Here is a 27,953-nt window from a genome sequence, read left to right as displayed (position 1 = left end):
GAAAATAATACTACTATAGAAATGAAGGAAAATAGACATGGATGAAAATGTTCAGAGACATGGAAGACAGGCTTGAGAAAAATGAGAAAACTGAAATGGAAAATAACAGAAATTATTAGAGAAAAATGGTAGCTATGGAGGACAAAGTTCTATTATATGTATAATCTGTGCTTCTAGGAAGATAACAGAACAAAGATATGTTTCAGGAAAGCTTCCCTGAAAAAAGACAATTGTGAATCCAGAGGCTTAAAGGGTAACATGCTGTCTTAGGAAAAATTGATACAGATAGATCAAGATATATCCTTCTTAAGTAACTGGTATTTGTAAATAAAAGACACATTCATATGGGTTTCTAGGCCATAAAATCCGCCCCCCCCAATTATGTGAGAGATTCTCAGGCTGGTGTTAAATTTCCTCATAACAACATTCAGTGCTAGAACTGAATATAGTAACCAATGTCTATGTGGACATCAGAGAAAGAGAATGTGACCAACAAACTGTATAATAGCCCAAATATAATTCAAGTATAAACACAATTGAAAGGTAATTTTACACATGTAAGGTAGTAGGAAATATGGTTCCCATGAGCCCTTCTTAAGGGTAACTAAGTTACCTTGAGGTAACTAAGCAATGAACAGAAAAATGGATAAAAGGACAATTTTAAGAAGAGAGCCTATGTAAATATAGAACTATGACTAATCAACTATAGAAAATGTGGCTGCATAAAAGCAAGTAAATGATATAAAACTTGACAATGCAGAAAAAGTAGTATAACATAAAATTTGGGAGATGACAGGGGCTGGTAGAGAAAGTGAGAGGTAGGATAAGTATAATAATTTCCTTATATCTTGTAGTGGGTGAGGGATCAACAGATCCTGTTTATAACTGATAAATCAAGTATTAGATGGGTAAATATATTTTAAGGATACAAAGGTAACAACTAGACTAAGTGTAATAATAAAACCAAACAATAAATTCCTATGGTAGAGTAGATGGAGGAGGTAGAAAAACACTTATTTCTTCATAATTTATAGCAAGGAGTTAGTAATTCTATCTAAATAAATAGTTAAAATCTATTCTAAAATTTTTCCAACCCACCAGTATATATTCTATGGAATCTATTCCTCCAGTTTGAAAAATCTTCATTATGTTTTCTCTTCTCCATGATTCTTCAAAGAGTACTAGAATGGTTCTGGGACCACATCTGCCCGTTCTTTTTAGCATCTTGGGTTAGTCTTCATCTAGAGCTAGAGATCTGAACTCTTTTAAAGTAGCCAAGGACAATAATCTTGATTTCACTGTATTCATGTTTTTATTTATACTAATTTCAGGTGGTTGATTGGAATTTCTTTCTCTCTTTTTTCTTCTTCCCATCCACTAATGCATTTAATATTTCTTCAGCTTTTACTATGAGTCAGATACTGTGCAGGGATGCTAGCTAGTTAGAAAGAATGCAGACAAGCCCCTGCCCTCAAGAAGTTCAGTCTAATGAGGAAGCGGACAAATAACTCTAATACAAATAAATGCTTTTAATATCACGAGCACCCTCCCCCTCCTCCAAGAAAAGCTAAAGTTATCTGCATGATTCAGGAAGGCTTCTATGGAGAAAACAGCATTTCATCTGGGTCTTAAAGACTGAGTAGGTCTTTATCAGGCAGGAAAATAAGAAAAGAACATTCCAGGTAGAGAGTAAAAAATAAGCAAAGACATAGAAGAAATGATGATCACTTTTGTTTGACGGTAATGGGAACATACTGGAAAAGTGGGGGGTAGAAGTGGCCCTAGAGACTATTGTCTGGGTTTAAGGTAAAGTCCACTCTTCTGGGTGACTTTGTAAGTACAACAGGTTCCCCCTGGGTTCAGCAGTATCACACTTAGGTTTGATCCCTCACCACAAGACATCAGTCCTCCATGATACCTATGCTCTTTTCTTTGCCCCCAGCAAACACTCCACACTGCCAAGAAGCACTCCAGTTGAGAACTGGATTGATGACCCCAGTGAATAGCACACAGCCCTGGCCAGTTCCCACAGGCTGCAGGCTGCCCACTCCTGGTTCCAATACAGTTCTCTCAGGGAGTGCTTCCCAGCCCCCACCCTTCCTGTATCTTACCTTCATCTCCAGGGCCTCTGGCACCTTCTTGCCTTCCCAAGCCCAGCTCCGCTTTGTGAAGTAGTTGACAGTGGCAAATTCAATCAGCGCAGAAAATACAAAGGCATAACAGACGGCTATGAACCAATCCATGGCCGTCGCATATGCCACTTTAGGTAAGGAGTTTCTGGCACTGATACTCAAGGTGGTCATGGTGAGAACAGTGGTGACACCTGGGGAGACAGAAAATGAGAACGAGTGCCACTGAAGACATTTAGAGCACATCTGATGATATCACCAACTTCCTACTTGAAAGGGGGAGCTAAACCCCACCCAAAATGGCCCCTTTAAAATAAAAAAAAAAAAAAAAACAGGGAATGTCAAAATAGAATGGTTCTCCCTAGTGACCACCCTATCCCAATTATCACAGGAATAGGAATCTCCAGTATAGCATTTAAAAGTTGTCCTCTAACCTCTGTTTAAACATTTCCATTGAAGAGTAGGTAACCTGTTTCATTGTAAGAGAGCTTTCTAATTAGAAAAATTTACCTTATGAACTGAAACCTGCCTTCCTTTAACTCCTAAGCCACTGACTGATCTCAGAGCTCTCTCTGGTGACATAGAAAGAAAAGCCTGCTTCTTAATTTCCAGGACAGGACTTCAGAGAGTTGGAGAGGATAGCCATGGTTCCTTGTGAGTCTGTTCATCTCCAGAACATGGCCAGTTCCTTCTTTTGTTTCTCCTCCTTCCCCATTCTGGTAGTTCTCTTCTGAATAGACCAGAACTGAGCGCAAGACTCAGGACATGGTCTGACCTTAGTAGGAGTTTAATTTCCCTTATTGTGGACACTATTCTCCTAATAACACAAAAAACTATTGTGGACAATTGTTCTTTAGCTTCATCATGGTCTAGGTCCCACTGAATTCGTGAACGACCAAAACTATTCTAACATCTATTTCTTATGAGTTTTTGCCAAACCACAGCTTGCTTTTAAATCCATTGATTCTTTTTCTTGGTGGCATTTATTAACCTAAATTTAAGACTTTCTTTTATTCACTTTTAAATTCTATTAAAATTTTTTTCTAATCCGTTCATATGTTAGATATACATATGAGCTATATGGTGTTGTGGTTAACAATATGAGCTTTAGAGTCAAACTGAAATAGACTGAAATTACGGCAATCCCACTTACATGTAATATGACCTTGAATAAGGTGTTTTACCCCTCTAAGTTTTGTCATGTGTGAAATGTGTGTGATGATACCAGACTCAGAGATTTGTTGGGGAATCCAATGAGATAGATGATGTTCATAAAGCCCATAGCACAATGTCTGGCACAGAGTAATCACTCAATAAATAGCAGCTTCACTACAATGAGGTATCACCTCACACCGCTCAGAATGGGCATCATCAGAAAATCTACAAACAGTAAATGCTGGAGAGGGTGTGGAGAAAAGGGAATGCTCTTGCACTGTTGGTGGGAATGTAAATTGATATAGCCACTATGGAGCACAGTATGGAGCTTCCTTGAAAAACTAAAAATAGAGTTGCCATATGACCCAGCAATCCCACTGCTGGGCATATACCCAGAGAACACCATAATTCAGAAAGACACATGCACTCCAATGTTCATTGCAGCGCTATTTACAATAGCCAGGACATGGAAGCAACCTAAATGTCCATCAACAGATGAATGGATAAAGAAGATGTGGTACATATATACAATGGAATACTACTCAGCCGTAAAAAGGAATGAAATTGGGACATTTGTAGAGACATGGGTGGACCTAGAGACTGTCATACAGAGTGAAGTGAGTCAGAAAGAGAAAAACAAATATCGTATATTAACACATATATGCAGAGTGTAGAAAAATGGTACAAATCAACCGATTTGCAAGGCAGAAATAGAGACACAGATGTAGAGAACAAACATATGGACACCAAGTGGGGAAAGTGGTGGGGTTTGGGGTGGGATGAATTGGGAGATTGGGATTGCCATATATACATTACTAATAAGAAAAAAAATCAAATTGTACACTTTAAATATATGCAGTTTATTGTACGTCAAGTGTATCTCAAAAGTTCTTAAAAAAAAGAAAAATAAATAAACAGAAGCTTCTATAATTAACATTACTCTTGTTTTTACTGTTGTTATTAACAATAGTATTGTCATAATTATAACTAATTATAGTAGTATAATTATAATCACATTTTAACAATAATATTATAATAGTGATTTTATAATTGTTAGCCAGAGTATTCTAGTCTTGAATACCTACACTAGAAGTAGGAGGTCCTCAGTTTTGCCTTGCTTTGTACCTTGGGCAATTTCCTTAATTTCTCCTTGCCTTCTTTCTCCCCATCTATGAATATTCCTTACAGTCTCCCCCAGAATTTTGATGATGCAGTTGTGTACCCAAAATCATCCAAAATTGAGGAAGAAGGAATAGTCAGAACCTCTTTCTGAGTGTTGGATTCCTCCAGAAGATGGGGAATGTGACCCTCATGAGCCTGGGTCAAGTATGGCATAGAAGGTAGTCCTAATGGGGTCAGACATGTTACATAGAAAAGCAAGCAGATAAGGCCTATTAACTATTGACTCTACCCACAGAATCAGCCATGTGTGCTGCAGCCCCTGGAACCTCCTTTCATATCTTGATTCTTTGAGTACCTTACTTACACATTTACTATATAAATGAAAATCCAGACTGGAAAAGACAATACAGTTTCAGCAGACAGCACATTTGCACACACTAGGCAGAGCATTATCAAGGCTGATTAGCAAAAACATATTTCAAGCCCCTTCAGGAATCAGCCATACAGCTAGCACCTTATAACAAACTATCTGAACTTATAACCTGGTAAGCTCTGAGAATGGATCTAAGGCTCAGTAACCCTCTAATCACACTAAGCAAGAAGCGATTCACGGAAGAAACAAGTTATCTCATTTATGGTTATCAGCAAATGCAACTGTCCACACTGGCACATTCATAGCAGTGCTAAAGCATGGATGGAGAGAACTATACTGCAACATAAGTGTTCATGCGCCATATCTCAGTAGAGATGTTTAGAACTCTAGTCTCTAAGGTTTAATTAAAACTGCCATCTTGTGAAGCCCTCTTAGCTAGTCAGAGCTGGTAGGACCCTTAATCAAGCATTTGGTGCACTTCATGGATGGACAAAGAGGTTTGGCATTTTAAAAGAGATCCAGGTCTGCCATCCAGTGCTTCTCTTTCAAGCTTCTTCTACAAAGTTTTTTGTGACTGCCCTCCTCTCTCCCTTTGAGCACTTCTAAAAGTCTAGCATGCTTCTCAAGCAACTTTGAGATAATGTAAAATAATCTCCCCATCTCAAAATCCTTAACTTAGTTCAAATCTGTAAAGCCTTTCTTGCCGTATAAGCGAACATTCACAAGTTCCTGAGATTAGGACATAAGTATTGTTGGGGGCCATTATTAAACCTCCCACAGTCCTAGTTCTAACCCTTAATTTCACTCAGGCTAAAAGTCTTTCTTATGTAAACTTAAAACTCAAACTCTTATCTACCAAGACTAGTAGTCCATCGATCCATCCATTTTCCTGCTACAACAATATAAACTCACGTGATTAACATTCCAGTTTTCAGTTCCTTCTTCCATTTGGGTCACTGAGTATTTGCTTTCATTTATTGTGAGCTCAGATATTAAAAAGGAATGTTTTCTATACTTTATCTGTTTTTTAAGGATTTTGTAGAGGAAGATTTGTCAGGGTGTCTAGTTTGTAAATATTTCCAAAAATTGGACATCTTTAATCTACTCCTATATAGATTCTGCTCCCCCCAACTTTGCTAGAACTATTCTTTTCAGATCACTAGCAACCAAGCATATCATGATACCCAACAAACAGTTTTTATCTGCATTTTACCTAATACACAGAATTCACCCCAGAGGATTATTCCCTGCTTCTTGAAACACTCACCTCTCTTAACTTCCATGATATCACACCCTTCTAATTTTTTTCTTTTTTCTTACTTTACAGGTTATTATTTCTCTTTCTCCACTAGTCTCCTTTTCTACCTGACCTAAAACGCTTCTTCTTTCTGAAACAACATCATTTACTCTCTAACTACACAGCAAAGCTTTGAGATATCGGTAGGAAATATTGGTAGGAAGGTGTTCGTTGTGAGTACTCAGCATATCCAAGTATATGGAGAGAGTTTAGTAGATTAAAAGAGTTAATTAATGTTTATGTCCTAAAAAAATATTAAAGTGGGAAAAACAGGAAGAAAATGTTTTATGTGCTTTAAGTCTCCCAGGGAAAAGTGCTAATGATATGCAAATCTCTTCCTAGACAACAGTAAATTTATACTGAAGAAAATTTCTCTAATTGTAGGTACTATTGTAAAACCCTTCAAATTTTATGTAGCTCTTACTGAATATCAGATAATTCATACTTTCAAAAAGGCTAGAGGAGCAGCAAGGTCAGATGGTCCCATAAAAAAATGGGTCACAAAAAAGCCCCAATCTACTTCTCTGTTGTCAGCTTAGTTTGCCACCTTTCACTTTCTCCAGTTCTGCCCACTAATTTTCTCTCCTTTTCACTGAAGGCTCTGTCCCTTTCCAGCTCCTGAAGCAAACCTGACTGAGACAAGAAGCATTTCAGTAAACCTTAATACTCCAACACTCTTCTTATTTCCACTTCCTTTTAAGAATTCAGTTGCTGGAAACACCAAGATCTAATGACTTCGTTACTAATGCTGGGCTCAGGTGTTCCTTCCATCCATTCCAGTAATGGTTCTTCCACCTTCCTCACCCTGCCCCCCCGTCATTCTCCATAAAACAACACTCACCAAAGACCGTGCGGGCAGGGACAGACTCTCTGTTGAGCCAGAAAGACACTTGTGACAGAATGACAGTCATGATACATGGCAAGTAGGTCTGGATCACAAAATAGCCAATTTTTCGCTTGAGATGGAAGTGGGTTGTCATGACGACATATTCTCCTGGAGAGTAAAATTAAACATTATGCAGCCAAATAAACATTGTTGGATCAAGGTGGGCACCAATTCAGTTCACAAAGCTCCTTAATCTTATACTCAAAACAGGACATTCCAGCACCTCTTAGGTCCATGTAACCAGATCTCTTTAATAATCATGTAGTACAGAAATGGGTTTTTTCCCATGAAAATGTTACCAAACCCAAGTCCGTGTGCACAGTGAGGCCAAACAATACTGAAATGTCAGAGTCTGGAACAGAGAAAGGTTTATTGCAGGACCATGCAAGAAGGGTATCTCATGCCTTAAAAAACCACAAACTCCCCGAAAGTTTTCAGCAAAGCTCTTTTAAAGGCCAGGTGAGGGAGGGGCATGGTTAGTTGTTACAAACTTCCTGGTGTTGGATCCTTTGTTCTTGCAGCTGTCCACCTAGGTCAGGTTGTTACCGAATGCAAGTCCGTGTGCCCAACACACAGTAAGACCAAATAATACTGAAACGTCAGAGATGGAGCAGAGAAAGGTTATTACAGTGCCATGCAAGAAGACAGGTGGCTCATGCCTTAAAAACCCCAAACTCCCTGAAAGCTTTCGGCAAAGTGCTTTTATAGGAAAGGTGAGGGAGTGGTGTGGTTAGTTGTTGCAAACTTCTTGGTGTCAGATCCTTTGCTATTGCGGTCAGGTCATGATGTTCCCGTAAACCTCCACCAAAACAAATGTTATTCTCTGTTCTGAAAAGAAAAGGAAGGGGAGGGACTTCCCTGGTGGTCCAGTGGTTAAGAATCCATCTTGCAATGCGGGGGACAGTGGTCCGATCCCTGGTCAGGGAACTAAGATCCCACATGCCACAGAGCAACTAAGCCTGCATGCCTCAACTACTGAGCCCACGTGCCACAACTAGAGAAAAGCCCACACACCACAACAAAAGATATCGCATGCCGCAACTAAGACCTGATGCAGCGAATATATAAATAAATAAATAAATAAATAAATAAATAAATAAATAAATAAATATTTTAAAAATAAAAAGAAAAGGAAGGGGAAATGCTGGAGAGGGCGTGGAGAAAAGGAAACCCTCTTGCACTGCTGGTGGAAATGTAAATTGATACCGCCACTATGGAGAACAATATGGAGGTTTCTCAAAAAAACTAAAAGTAGAATTGCCATATGACCCAGCAATCCCACTATTGGGAATATACCCAGAGAAAACCATAATTCAAAAAGACACATGCACTCCTATGTTCATTGCAGCACTGTTTACAATAGCCAGGACATGGAGGCAACTTAAATGCCCATCAACAGATGAATGGATAAAGAAGATGTGGCACGTATATACAATGGAATATTACTCAGCTGTAAAAAGGAATGAAATTGAGTTATTTGTAGAGATGTGGGTGGACCTAGAGACTGTCATCCAGAGTGAAGTCAGAAGTTTCTCAAAGCAAATATTGCATATTAACGCATATACGCAGAATATAGAAAAATGGTACAGATCAACTGGTTTGCAAGGCAGAAATAGAGAGACAGATGTAGAGAACAAATGTATGGACGCCAAAGGTGGGGAAGGGAAGGTGGGATTAATTTGGAGACTGGGATTGACATACGTACACTAATATGTATAAAATAGATAAATAATGAGAACCTCCTGTACAGCACAGGGAACTCCACTTCACCTTGCTGTACAGTAGAAACTAACACAACATTGTAAAACAACTATACCCCAATAAGAAAAAAAAAAAGGAAGGGGAGGTATTTAATTCTGTCTCCATGCTTCCTTATGGCTTTTAACAAATACCATAAACAAAGCAATGTCATTACCACTCAGTTTACTTGTTCACGGTTCCAAGGCTCAAATTTTGCTGGCCCTAGCTAAGAGGAGGGGGTTCCTGTGCAGGCTGGTCACCCTGCCTGGGAGTGTTCATCTAGCATCCAGTCTGAGGTGGGGATGGGGGAGAGGTTCACTGCTGCTTCAAGGCCTGAGCCTGGGCAGTGGGCAGTGGCAGAGAGGGTGCTGGAACTCTGCGAGACACAGCCCTCAGCCTGTCCCCAGGCCCTCCAGCTCACCCGTCGCCCTGAGCCAGAAGGCTTGAAGGGCCTGAGGAGAAGGCCACCATCCACCTCTCAACACATTCTCTGACTTGAGGACCTCTGCAAGCTGACTGTTGGCTGAGTGGGCCCTCTGACTGCTGTAGTAAGTGTCTCGAGCTTAACAGCTGTGCGCCTGCCCTGCCCTTGTTACATCCTAGGAGGGCACTGCAGGGGTGTGTACAGCAGCCAAGCTGAGGGGTTTGCACCATCCAGTAGGAGATGACTAGCATGTGGGTGGGCAGAAGCTGGCATCTTGGGCTCCAGGCCCGCTCCAGGCCCAAGCACCAAATGTCCCCTGTACTGGGGTGGAGGGACCATTTGGGGTGGGCGTCAAATCCTGGATCCTAGTGCTGTAGCCATGGCCAGCTCGTCTGTCCAGGTGCGTACTGCCCCACCTTGGGGAGGGCTTGGTAGGAGTGGGCAGTCCAGACAGCTGCATTATTGCCTCTGGGGCCATTTCCTGTCCTCTCTGACCTCGGGAGGGCAGACACCCCTGCTTCCTGGCCTCCCCCGCTGCAGGAGGCACCCCCACCTGGGGCCTCACGCATAGGATGTGATGAGTGACCACCCCTATTACAAGGTCACAATGTTCCAGCCATAGCACCTTAAACTGTCCTTTCACACCAGTGGAGGGTCTCCCAAATTCACAGTCAGAGCATCACCATCTCCACTGGTCTGCCGGTATACCTGTCAGTGCACCTTCCTGGAGACCTGAAACACCCCAGACTCACCCAAGGTGAGAAGCTGCAATGTGTGTGCACGCCTGATGCTGCCAGAGCATACTGCTCCTCCAGGGGCCTCGCACGGCAACTGTTGGGGTGAAGGGAGACAGTGCACAAACAAGGCCGGTCCTGAGGACAGTGACCCAGGGAAACTGCCACTATGGGGACTACTGCAACACTGTTGGTGGAGCAGGATCATTAAAGGCCACATGGTGGTGCACCCACCCTGCCCCTATTACAAAAATGTATGCTAAAAGTGTACCAACACAGCTTGCTCGCAGCGATTTTGACATGAGTTCATTCAAATATATGTGTTCTCATGTAAATCATATTAAGAAATAATCTCTTCTATAGCATTTGCTATGTAACATTCTTAAAGTATTTAATCTTCACAACAACCCTATGAGGTCACTACTATTGTTATACTCATTTATGGGTCAATAAACTGAGGCAAAGAGAGACTGAGCAATTTGCAGATTACCCAGCTAGTAGGTTGTAGAGCCTGAATTCAACTCCAGATGTGTTGGCTCCACAGCTTATGCTTTCTAACCACTACACTCTGCTGTTTGAATGGATTTACTGGGTTAAAACCAAAAGTTCACATAGCAGAATATGGGCAGGCCTACATCACCCCTCTCCAAAATAAGAGTGAACATATCAAGCTCTTACAATGTATCAAACAACTTTGAGGGTTTTGGAGTATTAACTTTACACCCGCCCATCAACTCTGTAAGGTATGTACTATTAATTACCCCATGTTTTAAATCTAAAGGTTAATTATCAGTTAATTATAATTATCAAATTATGCTGCATTTGTCAGCAACATTTTACACATTGAGCACTCCATCTTCCTGGAATGAATCTCTTCACCAAACTTTTAGGCCATGACACTCTTCTGGTTTCCCTCCTATGTCATGACCTGTCCAATCTCCTTTGCTGATTCCTTTAAATTGTCAACATTTGAGATTGTCATGACTCAGTACTCTTTTCTGTCTCACTCCGTTGGCATTCTTATCCAGGCCTGTATCTTTAAATAAAATCTTAAACATTGATAACTCCCCATTGTATATTTTCTGCCTGGGCTTCCTACTTGTTATGGGTTGAATTACATCTCCTAGAAAGATATAGTGAAGTTGTAACCCTGAATACCTCAAAATGTGACATTCTTTAGAAAGAGGCTTGTTGCAGATATAACTAGTTAAGATGAGATCATACTGGAGTAGGGTGGGACCTAACACACTATGAGCGATGCTCTCTTTTTAAAAGAAAAGAGACACACAGGGAGATGCGTGATGACAGAGGCAGAGATTGTAATAGCAGCAGGGCAGGTGTGAGCTATGGCAGCCATGTTCAGCCATTGGTTGGCACCGCAGTGAGCCCCTCCCCTAAGCAAGAGACTGTTAGCAGTCAACTGTCAATGAATGACCCTTAGCAGTCCCACTCAACCATTGCTAGGTACTGCAGTAGGCCCCTTCCCCTCCCCCTCTTCTGTATAAAAGGAGCCTGAATTCAGATTGAGGGAAGATGGTTTTTGAAATGCTAATCTGTTATCTTCTTGGTCTGCTAGCTTTCCCATTAAAGTCATTATTCCTTGCTCCAACAATTCATCTCCCAATTTATTGGCCTGTCATGTGGCAAGCAGAATGAGCTTGGGCTTGGTAACAATTCTTTTGTGAAGCCACAGGAGCTTTGCTGCTTGTAACCAGCCAGCCCCAGTTGGGGAATTTTGGGGTAAGCCCCTAGCAGCTGCCAAGTCCACTTGTCCTGAGGCTCCTCCCTTCAAAATCCCCTGAAGTGGTGCTGGCTGCCCCAGTGCTTCGCATTTGGAGCAAGGAATTGATATTTGGGAGCCGACGGGCTCCATATAGTAGGGTAAGTTGCTCTGGTGTGTACAACTGGGAACATTCTCCCCTCTCAATTTGGGCTTTTCCTGTTGGAGAGGGGAATTGTTGTTGGACTCTACCTGATTTGTGAACCCGTTTGTTTACTTTTGTGTTTGTTTGGTTTTGTTTTGCATTCATTCATGATGGAATCTGTGCCTTTGGTATTGGAATTTGCTTGTGCTTCTTGTGTTTTGTTGTTCTTGAACTTGTGAAATACTCTATCTGTCCCTAAGGAAAGCCCTTTGGGGCATATCTTAAATAAATGGGCAAAATATAGCTGTGGGACTATGACCCAGGAAGAGATGATATTCTCTTGTAACAGTGTGTGGTCCCAATATACATTAGGATCAGGAGAGTGATGGCCATTGAATGGCTCACTTAATTATTATACAATCTTGTAATTAGAATTGTTTTGTGAAACAGCAGGTAAAAGTGATGAGATTCCATATGGAAAAGCATTTATGCTATTGCATGAGGAGGAAAAGAAGTCAGATGGCTGCTACCTTATGGTACAGCAGTCTGAAAGGAAAACCTGTTCTACAAAAGGGAGAGGGAGAAAGTGAGAGTGAGGACATATTATTTCAAAACTTAAACCCCCCTTTGGGCAACCTGGCTCTGCCACTGGCCGAGCAGACTGCACCAGCAGTTGTTCTGATTGCCCCCATGACACCAACACATTCACCGCCTCCTGTTTCCCCTACTTATGGAAATCAGTTAGAAATTTCTTTCAATCCTGGGGCACAGGGGCCTGGTTTGGTGTCACCATCTAAGACCCAACAGGGCACCCAGTTTGGACTGGGAGCCACTTCCAGAGCAGGGCAATTTCCCTTGTGCTGATATCCTCTAGGAGAACTTAATGCAGATGACCAACAAACTGGGTTCCTACAGATGCACAGTCCATTCTCCACTTCAGATTTGCTTAACTGGAAAGACCATAACCCTGCCTACCGAGAAGACCCCATCCATATGCCTGAACTTTTCACCTCTATCTTTGCTACTCACCATCCTACTTGGACGGACAGTAACACTCTTATGAATATAATGCTTACTGGGGATGAAAGGAGGAAGGTTGTTGACAAGGCTAGAGAGGAAGCACACCGGCTACACTTAGCGGATCCAAATGGAACTCCAGAAGTGAATCTGGCAGTCCCTATTGCTGAGCCTAACTGCGATCTTAATAATGGGGGCATGCCAATTCTAGAACTAGGAGATGTGTCTTATGGGTCTTTGGAAGGGGGTACCAAGACAAAAGTACTTAAACAAGATTTGGGAGATAAAACAAAAACCAGATGAGGATCCATCAGAGTTCCTAAGAAAGGATTTATCAAGCTTATAGGTGCCACATGGATGCAGACCCTGAGGCACCTGAGAATGTGAGGATGGCAAATATGAATTTCATCAGGCAGAGCGCCTCAGATGTAAGGAAAAAGGTACAGAACTTAGATGGTGTATTCGGAATGAACCTTTCTCAATTAGTAGATGTTGCTTTTAAAGTGTTCAATAACAGGGAACAACGACAGAAGCAAGAAGATGCAAGACGGAGCACCACTTTGCTGGCAGCAGCACTGGATTCCCAGAAGGCACATAACCCGAAGGGAAGTAAGCCACCATTGGCTGCGGCTGGGGGGCGGGGGTTGGACCCATGCACTTACTACAGGGAGGAAGGGCATTGGAAAAAAGATTGCCCTAGGCTAAGGCATAAGAAAGAAAACGATAAAAGAAAGATGGAAGCCTCTCATAAGTTAGAAAGAGAGGAACACTCTGATGATGCATGAAAGGCCTGTGGGCACCTGTGGACTTCAAGTGTTCGATTCCAATTTCCCCACAGGAGCTCCAGGTAACTTTGAGAGTGGGGCCCAATTTGATTGACTTTCTGATAGATACGGGTGCAACATACTCTGTGGTAAACACCAAGGTGGCACAGAAAACATCTCAGTCTATCCCTGTCACAGGAGTTTCTGGAGAGGTACAAAATCATTCTTTCTTACAACCTCTAGAATGCCAATTAAGGGACCTCACCCTGAAACAGTTTCTTATATATTCCAGTGTGTCCAATCGCTCTTCTGGGCTGAGATCTCCTTTGTAAATTAAATGCTCAAGTGACTTTTTTGTCAGGAGAGCGTAACATCAGGGTCCCACCATAGCACATGATAAGCCTACAGATGGCACTCATGGCCCCAGAAAAGGAAACAGACCTCTTTCCCCCCAAGGTCTGCAAAAAGGCAAGGCCAGAAATGTGGGCTGATTGCACCACAGGGAAGGCCCAAAACACATGGCCAATACAAATCCCATTGAAAAGGGATGCTGGGACACCTAATCTAAAACAATAGCCTCTGAGGCAAGAGGCCCATAAGGGAATTCAGCCAATTCTTAAAAATTGAAAACAGGACTGAATAAACCTTGAAGGTCCCCATATAACAGCCCTATTCTCCCAGTCAAAAAGCCAAACTCAGCAGAGTATCACTTTGTCCAAGATTTGAGGGCTATTAATGAAATAGTCAAAAATGTGTACCCTGTGGTATCTAATCCGTATACTCTGCTCACAACTATTCTGGGAGAATACAGCTGGTTCTCAGTTTTGGACTTAAAGGATGTTTCTTTTTCTGCATTCCTATTGCAGAAGAATCACAGCAACTGTTTGCTTTTGAATGGCAGGACCCAGAAACACAGGTAGTCCAACAGTATTGTTGGATAGCCCTGCCTCATGGGTTTAAGAACTCCCCTCCCTTGTTTGGGGAAATGTTGGCTAGGGACCTTAGAGACTTAATATTGGATGAAGGACTCTTACTCCAACATGTGGACAATTTGCGCATAGCAAGCCCTACATATGATAAGCGTCTACAAAATACCATGAGAACACTGAATTTTTTTGCCAATTGTGGATACAAGGTCTCCCAGAAAAAGGCCCAAGTATGTAAGCAACAAGTCACACATCTAAGTTTTGTCATTTCTCAAGGACAGCAGGGACTTTTCCTGATACTTGCAGGCTGGGGAACACCCAAGACCCGTAGACAACTGAGAAGGTTTCTGGAATGGCAGGGTTCTGTTGGATGTGGATCCCAAACTATGGGCCCATAGAAAGTCCCTCTATGAGGCTTTAAAGGGATGTGATTTTGAGCCCCTTACTTGGACTACAGGATGCCAAACAGCCTTTGAAACAATAAAAGCAAAGTTAGTCTCAGCCCCAGCTTTGGGACTACCAGACTTAAAGAAATCTTTCAAATTGTATGTCCATGAGAGACAAGGCATAAGTCTCGAGATGTTAATTCAAACTCTGAGAAATATCCCTCAACCTGTTGCCTACTTCTCAAAACAACTAGAATAGATTGTTAAGTGGTGGCCTTCTTGCCTTCGAGCTGTAGCAGCTACTTGTGACAAACTCCAGGAAGCTGAGAAGTTTACCCTGGGACAACCCACTGCTGTGTAGTTCCTCACCATGTCCTTTCTTTGCTGGAACAGAAAGGGGGCTATTGGCTGACTTCTGGGAGAATGGGAAAGTACCAAGCCATTCTCCTGGACATTCCCAACATAAGACTTCAAGTCACCTCAGCCCTCAATCCAGCCACAGTGCTCCCGATTGATGCTGCACAATCCCCAGAGCACGACTGCCTGCATGTCATCGAGCTCGTGTACTCTAGCAGACCGGACTTAAAAGACCAACTCTTGGCCGAGCCAGATATGGAATTGTTCACTGATGGAAGCAGCTTCATGGACCAAGATAGGTGACATGCTGGGTATGCAGTGGTAACCCTTGAAGGGACTGCTGAAGCAAAAGTCCTGCCCCCAGGAAGCTCAGCTCAGAAGGCAGAAACATTGCTCTGACAAGAGCCTTACTGCTCACTGAAGGCAAGCGAGTAAATACATACACAGACTCTCACTAACACCTTCTCCGTGGTGCATGCTTATGGGGCAATCTGGAAAGAAAAGGGCCTCCTCACTTCAAACAATAAAGGCATAAAACATGCTTCTTAAATCCTGTCACTATTAGAAGCAGTCCATAAGCCCTCACAAGTGGCCGTAATGCACTGCCCAGGCCACCCAAAGGGCAAAAATCGTATAATAAAAGGCAACAAGTTAGCTGACTAAGCTGCAAAGAAAGCAGCAAAGGAAGAGGATTATCAAGCTATGACAGGGTCACTTCTCCTGCAGATCAACTTGTCAAAATACCAGCCAGTGTATTCAGAAAAGGACAAGGAGAGGGACAAAGAGTGGGGATTCACTCTTGATCACAACTCACCTGGCTGGAAATGTAGTGTACAAGGAACTGTTTTGATTCCTGAGGCACTCTTGGACACTGTGCTGCAGCACATTCATAATAGTACCCATTACGGGAGAGATGCCACCTTACAATGGATTCAAAAATATATAACGGGGCCTAACCTACAAAGGCCATCCAGCAAGTCACTTGAAATTGCATGATTTGTGCTAAAAATAACCCAAAGACTGCTGTCAGATCTCCCCAGATGGGGATTCAGCATAGAGGAACCTACCCCACTGAGGACTGGCAAATAGACTTTACTCAAGCCACAGGAAATTTCAGATACCTGCTAGTATTTGCGGACACTTTTTCAGGATGGGTGGAGGCTTATCCCACCAGGATAGAAAAGGCATCCGAAGTGGTTAGAGTCCTCCTTAAGGAAATTATCTCCCGATTTGGACTGCATAACTCCCTTCAAAGTGATAATGAGACTGCTTTTGTCTCTAGCATAACCCAACAAGTGTCTAAAGCACTGCAAATTAATTGGAAGCTACATTCATCCTGGAGATCACAATCAACAGGAAAAACTGAGAAAGTGAATTATACATTAAAAAGGAGCATTGCTAAAATACATCAATAGACTAATGTAACTTGGGATAAGGCCTTGCCAGTTGCTGTGCTATGGATCAGAGTGGCTCCCAGAAGCAGGCTTAAATTAAGCCCCTTTGAAATATTGCATGGTAGGCCATTCCAGATGTCTGCCCAGGTGGAAGAATCTATAAATGCTCTGAAAGATCTAGCAGTTGCCAATTATATTAAAACTCTGGACACTATACTAACCTCTGTTCATGAGTTTGCTTCCAGCAGTTCTGCCTATCCAACTGAGGCAGCCTTATATCCTTTGCAGCCTGGAAACTGAGTTCTCCTTAAAACCTTGAGGGAACAACAGCCTGAGCACCAGCTGACTGCAAGATGGACAGGACCACACATAGTATTACTTACCAGGCACTCATCTGTCAAGTTAGCTGGAGTAAAGCGGATTCATCATACTTGGGTTAAAGCAGTCCCAGCATCACCAGAAAATAACCCAGCTGCTGAGAAGCCTAGAGAGCAGTGGGTTTGTGAACCCTTAGAAGACTTATGGTTGCTCTTCATAAAGGATAAGTATTGAGATTAAAATTTAATTGCAGAAAAGATTTCATCAGGTTCAAATAGTTGTAGATAAAGAGAATTATACTGCTTACTAAAAATTTTAGGGAATATTCCTGACCCAAAGCTGACCAATTCCATTTCACAATCACGCCTTGGCTCCCCTGTTCAACAGGAAGTAGCTAGAAAGATCGTTGCCCCTTTTCCCACAAGATTGTGGAATGGACACTGACAGTGGGGAATTGTAATAGCAGCAGAGCAGGTGTGAGCTATAGCAGCCCCGCTTAGCCACTGGCCAGTGTGGCAGTGGGCCCCTCCCCCAAGAGAGCAAGTGTCAATGAGTGACCATTAGTGGTCCTGCACAGTCATTGGTCAGCACCACAGTGGGCCCCTCCTTCTCCCCCTCTTCTGTATAAAAGGACCCCAAATTTAGATTCAGGGAAGATGGGTTTTTTTTGAGATGCTAGTCTGCCATCTTCCCAGTCTGCTAGCTTTCTGATTAAAGTCATTATTCTTGGCTCCAGCAACTCATCTCCCAATTTATTGGCCTGATATGTGGCGAGCAGAATGAGTTTAGGCTTGGTAACAAGATTAGGGCGATGTAGCCACAAGCCAGGGAATGCTAAGGACTGCCAGCAACTATCAGAAGCTACGAGAAAAAGGCACAGAATGGATTCTCTTTCAGAACCTCTAGGAGGAACAAACCCAGCCAGCACCTTGGTTTTAGACTTCTAGCCTCCAGAACTAGTAGACAATAAATTTCTGTTGTTTTAAGCTATTTAGTTTATGGTACTTTGATATGGCAAACCTAGGGTTCCCTATGATGCTATACACGTATATATTCCATTACTCATTAGACATCACCACTTGGGGATCTAATAGGTATCTCGACCTAACATGTCCAAATATTAGCTCTTACTATCTCCATTTCCTACCCCTTCCAAACTATCTCCTCTAACAGATTTTCTATCTCAGTAAATGGTAGCTCTCAGAAGCATAGATCACAATTCTTCAAAATTTTTAACATCATCGACTGTTCCCTCTCCCTCCCTTGTGCGTGCTTCTATGTGTGTATGCACAAATGCAGACACAGACACAGATACCTTGACAGTTCTTCAAAATATATTTATAAATTGACCATTTCTCACCACTTCCACTGTTACCACTCTGGACTAAGTTACCATCATCTCTTACTTAGAGTACTATAATAGCTTCCTAACTTGTCTTGCTTATGTACTTGTCCCCTTCAATGCGTTCTTAGCAGAAAAATGAGTCTATTAAGATAAAAGTCAGATTCAATCTCTCTTTTGCTTAAGACTCTCCAATAGTTTTCCATCTCTCAAAGAGTAAAAGCCAAATTTCCCCAAAGAGTCTCCAAAGATCCATGCAATCTGATTGCTCTACTACCTTTCTTGTTAGAGCTTCTTATTTTTCACCTCTCTCTCTCTCTCTCTCCCCACCCCATTTGGTTTCAGCATGTCTCCCAAATGAGGCAATTTTCCACTTTCCTACCTCACCCGTTCCCTTGTACCTAAGCCTAGGGAGCACCATCTGCTTAGCCAAAGCTCAATATACAATCTGTATTCTGTGTGTATTTACATTCTAGCTTGTTTATGTGAACATGAAAAATACCAGTATTTTTAATTCAGCAAAGAATTGTCATACAAAATTATAAAATTTCTTCATTATAACATTGGAGTTCTTTTTTTTTCTCTTTGCCTCTTTTTCAATCCTTTTAGTTCTTTGTTCCCCACCACCCCCCTCCTCCTTCTCCCCCTCTCTCCTATCTGTGTACATTTCAACTGCTTTCTTTCACTGTCCTGTACACTCTTTTTCTCAGCTGAGGAGGCACTGAAGATTTATTTTTAACAATAGGTGGACTTTGATTAGCTTTGGGAATTCCGCCCCCCTTCCCCCATGTTAGTCTCACACCCCTGCATTCCTTCCTGTCTGTTAATCCTATATCTGATCATGTAAAATATTTAATATTTATGAATAATATTTATTGTATATTTTATATAAGCTATATTTTGTAGATCTGAAAACAAAGCAAGTGGACTTTTCAAAAACTTATCAAATTAGCCATTGTTTTAAATAACCAAATGTATTTTCTTAAACGTCTCCTTTTCTATCCTTCTTTCCTTTAATTTCTATCTTATTATCTCTCTTCCAAAGAAGCAGAGTGATTTAAGGTCAGCAAGGTGGTGGAATAGGACAACCAGGGCTATAGTACCCTGTCACAAAAATAAGGTTCAACAGCTACCCATGGAAGAGAATACTTTTGTGAAAATCCCAGATCCAAGAAGTAAAGCTGAGGCAGCACCCATCTGGGACATAAAAACCAAGAAAAGCCACATTAAAAGGATAACAGAAGTGGTATCAATTTGTCACCCCCAGGCCAGCTCAGTGCATCACCTAGAGGATACCTCTGAATCTGTGGCTTCTCCAGTGGGGAAATGAGAATCCAAGGCAGATATCTAGCTTTCCTGGGCATTTCCCTGGTGGCGCACTTCTGCCTTGCCTCATGGGGAACACTCTGGGAATTGGCAGGGCCAGATAATTTGGGGTCAGCTAGCACTAAGGAACATAGCAATACTTACAGCCAACATTATGCAAATCTTGGAGGTGGTACTAGGTCCCCTGCCAGCAACATTGCCTGACGAAAAGTGCAGTAGGCAGTCTAAATTCAACTGCAAGGGAACCCAGCCTCTGAGAGAAGCCCACAGCTCTGGCAAACGGAGTAGATGCCGAGGTCTCACCCAACAGTGGAGCTCAAGCCAACAGTGGAACTCCAGCAGGGCCCTCTTCAAGTGGCAGCAAGCCACACAATAGGGCCACGCCCCTTGGTGTCTGTTGCCTCACTGCACCAAAATGTCGACTTCAGGAGTCAACTGCCCCTCTGGCTAAGCAGTGGCAGGGTTGAGCACCCCTCATCCACAAAATGGCCACGCCCCTTGGTGTCAGTCGCACCAAAATGGTGATCTCAGGGGTCAGCTGCCCCTCTGGGTAAGTATTCCACAGGGTTCTGACATCCCACGCCCAGAGAATGGCGTCTACAGGTGGATCAAAACACACCCGCCACACTGCTTATTTTCTGACTTGTCTTCACTTACCTATGTTACATGTCTAAACAAATAACACACACAATGACAGTAATAAAAGAATTTTTCTAACAAATGGTCAAACTTCTAGTAAAGATGCAAAAGTAAGATCATGCATTCAAATGCTCCTCTTAGAAAATTAATGTAAACATTGCAAATAAGGGAAAATGGAATCAGTGCTGAAGTAGGTAACAGTGTGAAGAACTAGCCACCGATTTGGAGAAATTTCATTCATTTATTTAATGCATGTTTGAATCTGGAGCTAAAAGCAGGAGCCCTCAGCTTATAATTACTTCATGCTGAGGACTGACAGCTTTCAGAGAGAGAGCCACTCATACAAAACAGAACATCTGTGGATTGTGGGTTTTGTCTGGCTCAGCTTCCCATTAATATGTTGGACCTCACATAGAGGAACATACCACAATTCAGAAATGAATGCCCATAATTTATGGTCATATGAAAACAATATACATTTATGTGAGGTAATAATATTTATATGATGTCTAAACCAAAAGGTATCAAATAATATACAGCAAAAAGTCTCTCTCCTTCAAACCATTTCATTTCTCCTTAATTAACTACAATTAACAGCTTCTTGTGTATATTCTAGAAATACTATTCCTATACTAATAAATATCCTTATAGTCTTTGGTGGTTTTGTATTTGCTTTTTTTGCTCAACAGTATATCCTGCAGATATTCCCATTCAACTTCCTCATTCCTTCTTACACCTGCATAGTATTGAATTGTGCAAATTAATTTGAATGTATTAAATCACCTCTTTACTGGTGTACACTGTATCATGTTTTCAAAATTAATGTGCGATTATAATCTAATATCTGTAATAACACTATTTTCAAATAAGGTCACTTTCTGAGATACTGGGAGTCAGCACTTCAACATACCTTTTGAGGAGACATAATTCAATCCATAACATCTGCATTGCCAAGATTGAAGGGAAACTGGCATGCTCATACACTGATCAAGAGAGAGTGAATTGTTTAACCTTTTAGATGGCAGTTTGTCAATATGCATCAAATTTTTTTAAATGTGTCTACTTTCTGAAATAGAAATCTCAATATTTTGTTTTTATCCTAGGCAGATAATTACATAGGAACAAACTACTATATGGAAAAAGTCCTTTGCAGTGTTGTTTACAGCAATAAAACAGAAAATAATCATAGGTTATTGGCTAAATGGATTATGAGCCACACATATGAGGCCATTAAGATGAAGATATTATTGAGTTTCACAATGAAATGCTACACTTCCCACTGATAACAACACTTATCATTGTCAAGAATGCTGGCTGTGGCCTCAGAGGATGGCCTTTTAATTTTCTTTTTAAATTTAGACAGGTAATAATTATGTCCATTTTAATTGTTAAAATATTATTACTAACTACTTATAAGTAACAACAAAAAAACAAATGTTGGTGAGGATGTGTAGAAATGGAAACCCTCATGTACTCTTGGTGTGACTGTAAATTGGTGCAACCACTATTGAAAACAGTATGGAGTTTCCTCAAAATATTAAAAAAGGGGGACTTCCCTGGCGGGACAGTGGCTAAGACTCCACGCTTCTAATGCAGGGGGCCCAGGTTTGATCCCTGGTCAGGGCACTAGATTCCACATGCATGCCACAACTAAGAGTTCACATGCCACAACTAAAAGATCCCATATGCCACAACTAAAGATCCTGCATGCTGCAACTAAGACCCTGCACAGCCAAATAAATAAAATAAATAAATAAAATATTAAAAAAAATTAAAAATAGAACTACCATACGATCCAGCAATTCCACTTTTGGGTATTTATCTGAAGAAAATGAGAACACTAACTTAAAAAAGATATATACACCCTCATCTTCACTGCAGCATTATTTATAATAGCCAAGACATGGAAACAACCAAAGTGTCCATCCGTGGATGAATGGATAAAGAAGATGTAATATATATATATATATATATATACATATATATATATATACACACACACATATATATATATAGATACAATGGAATATTAGCCATAAAAATAAGGACATTTCTGCCATTTATAACAACATGGATGGACCTTGGGGACATTATGCTAAGTGAAATATGTCAGAGAGAGAAAGACAAATATTGTCTCTCACTTATATGTGGAATCCAAAAAACAAAACAAAAACAAACAAAAAACCAAGCTCACAGATGCAAAGAATATATTAATGCTTGCCAGAAGCTAAGGGTAGGTGTTAGGTGAAATGGGTGAAGGGAGTAAGAAGGTACAAACTTCCAGTTATAAAATAAATAAGTCCTTGCAATGTTATGTACAGCATGGTGACTATAGTTAGTAATACTATACTGCATATGTGAAAGTTGTTGAGAGTAGATCTTAAAAGTTCTTATCACGAAAAAAATTCTATAACTATGTATGGTAATAGATGTTAACTAGACTTCCTCCGGTGATCATTTCACAATATATACAAATATTGAATCATAATGTCATACACTTGAAACTAATATGTCAATTATATCCGAATAAAAATATATTGCTAGCTTGAGTGTACATTTCATTTGGATCCTGTACAGATAGTGACAAGAAAACATGCTTACAATATAAAATTACATTAAAAAAGTTTATAAAACAGTATCAATATTATGGTCCCTTTTATATAAAAACATGTTTATATTAAAAATGCAAAGAGAACCTTTTTAAAGGTTACACCAAAATGTATAATAATCAGGTAATGCACTAAATTCTTCTAAAAAGTTTTTTGCTAGATGGTGGAATTAAAGAATATTTTAATTTACATTTTTTGCTCCTCTGATATCTCTAATTTTTCTATCATGAACGTGTATTACCTGTGTGATAAAGACTAAACAAACAGTGGTTTAACGAAATGAAATGGTGCTGCTTGGATGGCTAATGATGGGTCTCAAAAGTTGACACCAGGTGAGTAGTGCCAAGGAGGGATTTGGAAGTCAGGAGAGTAAACAGATGCTATAGCCCCAGGAATTCTCTCCCTTCTGTGGAGTGGACCTCCAGGGCCCCTGGGATACCCTTGGTCTCTAGCGGCCCACCTTGCCATGCTGGGATGCACAGAGCCTTCATCAGGCTGTGGTGGAAGGAAGTGAAGGGTCTAATTTCAGATGGGAGGTTAGTTGCAGCAACAAAAGCACCCCAGAGCAGGAGGTGGCTTCTGCTCAAAAATGCAAGGGTCACAGTAGGACAGTAAAAATACACTTTACACGTGCAGGCACTGAAGGTCCTCCTCCCTCCCCCTGCTTGGGTAGGCAGAACTGGCCTGGTGGGTACTTCCCCCTACCCCCACAGACCAGCTGACCTTATCCAAGAGGTCATGTTCTCACAAACCTCTGGCCTTTTGAACCTCAGTATTGCCATTCTCAAGAATAGCCTTTCCCCATACCAAATTCCAAATCTCTAAATCCTGTTGTCCTTTACATCCATTTCAAATGCTGTTTTTTTTTTAGGTTCCCTCCACTAGTCCTAGAATGGAGGGAGAACAGAACACAGACATAATGTAATACTACAAGAGGGAACAGCAGTGTCCAGCAATGAAAAAAAGAACAAAAGTACCCTACTTCATTTATAATTGTGGATTCCCAGATCTTCCATGGAGACAAGTGTTGAAAGTTCCCACCCTTTCATGGCAAAAAATATTGTAAGATATGTGAGCCCCTAAGATATACTCCATTTTGCCAAATACCCTAAAGTTAGTTGGGATTCAGGGTGCCTCCCTCCTCAGGCCCCTACAACTGGTCAGTTTCCAAATAGGACTTAAGTCTACAGAACAAGTCTCTAAGTTCCATTTATCAATATCCAAGGAAGAGCCATTGAGAGGACCTGGCAATGTTTGTCAGACACACTTGTTTCTGAATTGGGTGATTCACTTAAGAAAATAATTCCATGGCTCATTCCTGGACCTCCTGGCTGTGTTCTGGTCTCTCCTGGGGTTATTACCTTGCCAACTCTGTATTGGCGCAGAGTTAAGCAAATAGTTTCATGAAACCTTTAGGATCAAAGTTTAGCTCTCCCACCATCATTGCTTCCCTCTGCTTTCTCTTCTACCATAGTCCAGCCCTAATGACCTTGACCTTCTAACTCACCAAGAGAAAGCAGGGCATCATGGTTAAAAGCATGGTCTTGGAAGCCAACCTGCCTGGGTTCAGATCTTGGCTCTGACATTATATAACTGTGACATGGAACAAATTACTAAACATCTGTATGCCTCAGTACCTACATCACAAGACTGTTTTGTTATCATAAGTTATTATAAGCACTTAAAACAGTGACTGACTGGTATGTGGTATAGGTTACAAAAATGCTTGTTAAATAAAATAAATAAATACCTGTACTAGAGCGGATTATTTCTGTCCCAACCACATGACCCAGCAGGTCATACTGATTCAATCGAGAACCATCCTGTGCCACTTCCACAGATTTGTTCTTTCCAAGAGTCCAAGAATAAACGACTTCGGCTGTTGTATAAGCATCTAAGGCAGAAAAAAATCAAGAAGGAGAAGTCAAGGGAAAGGAAAATGATTTATCCTTGATACTAAACTTGTATGAGGTTGAAATACAACTTCCATCCCAAAAGAGTTTTGGTTATGTGGTCTGTCTTCAACCGAAGTACATTTATCCATGCATGTATTAAGTACTTGTTGAATAATTACTAATAGTTTATGCTGAACACAGAGAAATAAACCCAAACTGATCTCTTTCTTCAATGATTCACAGTCTTCTGGAGTGCCAATAAATTGTTAAAACTTTTCCTTCTCTTGGAGGATAGAGAGTAGGAGCAAAGGGAGGAATGGTTAAAATATTACCTAACGCAGATGTCACAAATTAAAATGCCCACAGGAGCTACAGAGATATCTTAAATGAACAAATCAGGCTAGTTGTAGGAAAAATAAACTGCTAGAAATGTAATAAAATTTTCTTTAATTAATTATGGGGTGAGCATATGAAATAAGGTAAAAAATCATACTAGGGATATTTTAAATTAAGAATGAAAAATTACAGATTAAAAAAGCAATAATTAATGATTACAATTTTATTTTGAAACTTATTACCACTTCAATTTGCAAACCAGAAACATGCCACCATTTCTTCTGCATCAGGATGTTAATATCAGGCCTTGTATTTGGAATTTCAATGTCGACTACAGAATTTAGTACAGATTAATTTTAACAGGGATATGGGTAAGGAAATGGTGAGGGAATGAGGAGTGAAGTTATTTAGTTTTAGTCAGTATCTTAAAAGAATAGAGTTGCTTTTGTTCCAGACACAGATTAACTCTTTGCACAGTGGGTTTTATAATTGGGGTGAGCACCTTGCCCTAACTCAGATATCTAGATCATAATAAAGGGAAGCTGACAACCATACTGTTCACCCTTCATTCATTTCTGAGCTGTTTATGGTTCACATCAGTGGGAGGTCTCCAGCTCATGGTGGCAGCTGTTATATCCATAATATGATCTATTTAAACATTTTACCACAAAGCAAATAATTCCTAGTCAATCTACCAATGAACAAACATAAATTCTGTATCCCTATAGAACTTTGCAGTATTGGATATGTATTTTGTAACAGTCTGACATTAACACTTACATGTATTAATTGTGATCTGCTTGTGTTACCTTTTTTAGGACTTTTTTCAATATATTCAAGTAAACCACTTCCTGATTTGCTTATAATGGACAACACACCCAAAAGTTGTTCATTCACATCTAAATTCTCATTGAAATTATGAGAAAATACACATAACTCTATGGTGTTTTTTTTTAAAATCTGTGCTCTCATAAGTGACAACCGAAATTCCAACAAGAAATCCAACTTTTCCACTTTTCTTCAACTCACTGACAAAAATACATCTGGTTCAATGTATAATTTCTGCTGCAATTAAAGACATTTTTATAAATTTTGCATCTGTAAAATATTTTGATGCCCACAAAGGTTTATTGCTTAATTAATCATAACTGCTTTTCCCAGCAGCAACACTGACATTCAAATACAAAACCTGATGAACCTTCAGTCTGTTTTATAAAATTAAGATCTTCATTGTACATCTTTTTAAAATATCAATTATGGTTCTTATAGTGGATTGCATAATGTTGATATCTGAAGTTTTATTTTTTCAACAAATGTATACTGTGTATGCATAGCAATGGTGTATAAATATTATTCATTTTTATTAGGAAATGCAAACTCACCATCTTTTTGGAAGTAGTCCTTTCAGTCTATCTTTTGTTTATTTTAAGTTTTTATAGCTCTGGGTACAAGAACTATGTCACTTTGCTCTTAATTCAACTAGGAGGTCTTAATTCTACCAATTAAGTGAGTTGATTAATGGCAACTGACATTGGACTCTGTTTTCAGGGAGAGAGTAGAAAGTGCCCATGATCACCTCAATAGATGCAGAAAAAGCATTTTACAAAATGCAACATCCATTTATGATAAAAACTCTCCATAAAGTGGGCATACAGGGAACATTTCTCAAAATAACAAGGCCATATATGACATACCCACAGCTAACATTATAGTCAATGGTGAAAAGCTGAAAGCTTTTCCTCTAAAATCAGGAACAAGACAAGGATGCCCACTCTTGCCATTTCTATTTAACATAGTATTGGAAGTCCTAGCCACAGCAATCAGACAAGAAAAAAAAAAGGCATCCCACTCTAGAAGGAAAGAAGTAAAACTGTCGGTATTTGCAGATGACCTCATACTATATATAGAAAATGTTAAAATCTCCACCAAAAAACTATTAGAACTAATAAATTAATTCAGTAAAGTTGTAGGATTCAAGATTAATACACAGAAATCTGTTGTTGTTCTATACACTAATAATAAACTATCAGAAAAAGAAAACAACTAAACAATCCCATTTAGAATAGTATCAAAAGAATAAAATACGAAGGAATAAATTTAACCAAGGAAGCCAAGGACCTATATTCTGAAAACTATGAATCACTGATGAAAGAAATGGAGGATGATAGAAACAAATGGAAAGATATCCCATTTTTACAGATTGGAAGAATTAAAATAGTTAAATTGTTTAATATTGTTAAAATGTCCATACTACTCAAAGCAATCCACAGATTTAATATAATCCCTATGAAAATATCCATGACATTTTTCACAGAACTAGAACAAATAATCCTAAAATTTGTAGAGGAGCACAAAAGACCCTGAAGAGCCAAAGCCATCTTGAGAAAAGAACAAAGCTGGAGGTATCATGCTCCCTGACTTTAGACTTTATTAACTAGTATTACAAAGCTACGGTAATCAAAACAGTATTATACTGGCATAAAAACAGAAATATAGATCAATGGAACAGGATAGAAAGCCCAGAGATAAACTATGGTCAACTAATCTATGACAAAGGAGGCAAGAATATACAATTAGAGAAAAGACGGCCTCTTCAATAAGTATTGCTGGGAAAAAAGCTAGCTACATGTCAAAGAATGAAATTAGAACACTCTCTCATACAATATACAAAAATAAACTCAAAATGGATTAAAGACCTAAATATAAGACAGGAAACCATAAAACTAGAAGAAAACATTGGCAGAGCACTCTTTGACATAGTGTTAGCGATATAGTTTTGGATCATCCCTTTAAGCAAAGAAAACAAAAGGATAAGTAAACAAATGGGACCTAATTAAACTTAAAAGCTTTTGCACAGCAAAGGAAACCATAAACAAAACAAAGACAACCTACTAAGTGGGAGAAAATATTTGCAAATGA

The 27,953-nt window shown here is 40.2% G+C and overlaps 1 protein-coding gene across 1 annotated transcript in view; it reads right to left on the bottom strand.

The window, feature by feature from the left end:
• GABRA3 (gamma-aminobutyric acid type A receptor subunit alpha3) overlaps positions 1-27,953 on the bottom strand; it is a 254,392-nt gene that overhangs the window by 18,600 nt on the left and 207,839 nt on the right. Inside the window, exons 7-9 of the mRNA XM_057718114.1 lie at positions 24,554-24,697; positions 6,918-7,070; positions 2,112-2,323 (exon numbers count right to left, since the gene is read on the bottom strand). Coding sequence (XP_057574097.1) covers positions 2,112-2,323; positions 6,918-7,070; positions 24,554-24,697 — 509 coding nt within the window. The remainder of the gene's footprint in view (positions 1-2,111; positions 2,324-6,917; positions 7,071-24,553; positions 24,698-27,953) is intronic.

Source organism: Hippopotamus amphibius, chromosome X, assembly GCF_030028045.1.
Source record: "Hippopotamus amphibius kiboko isolate mHipAmp2 chromosome X, mHipAmp2.hap2, whole genome shotgun sequence".
Taxonomy (NCBI): Eukaryota; Metazoa; Chordata; class Mammalia; order Artiodactyla; family Hippopotamidae; genus Hippopotamus; species Hippopotamus amphibius.
Note: the sequence above shows the minus strand (reverse complement) of the source record. Positions and strands in the feature narration are given on the sequence as shown.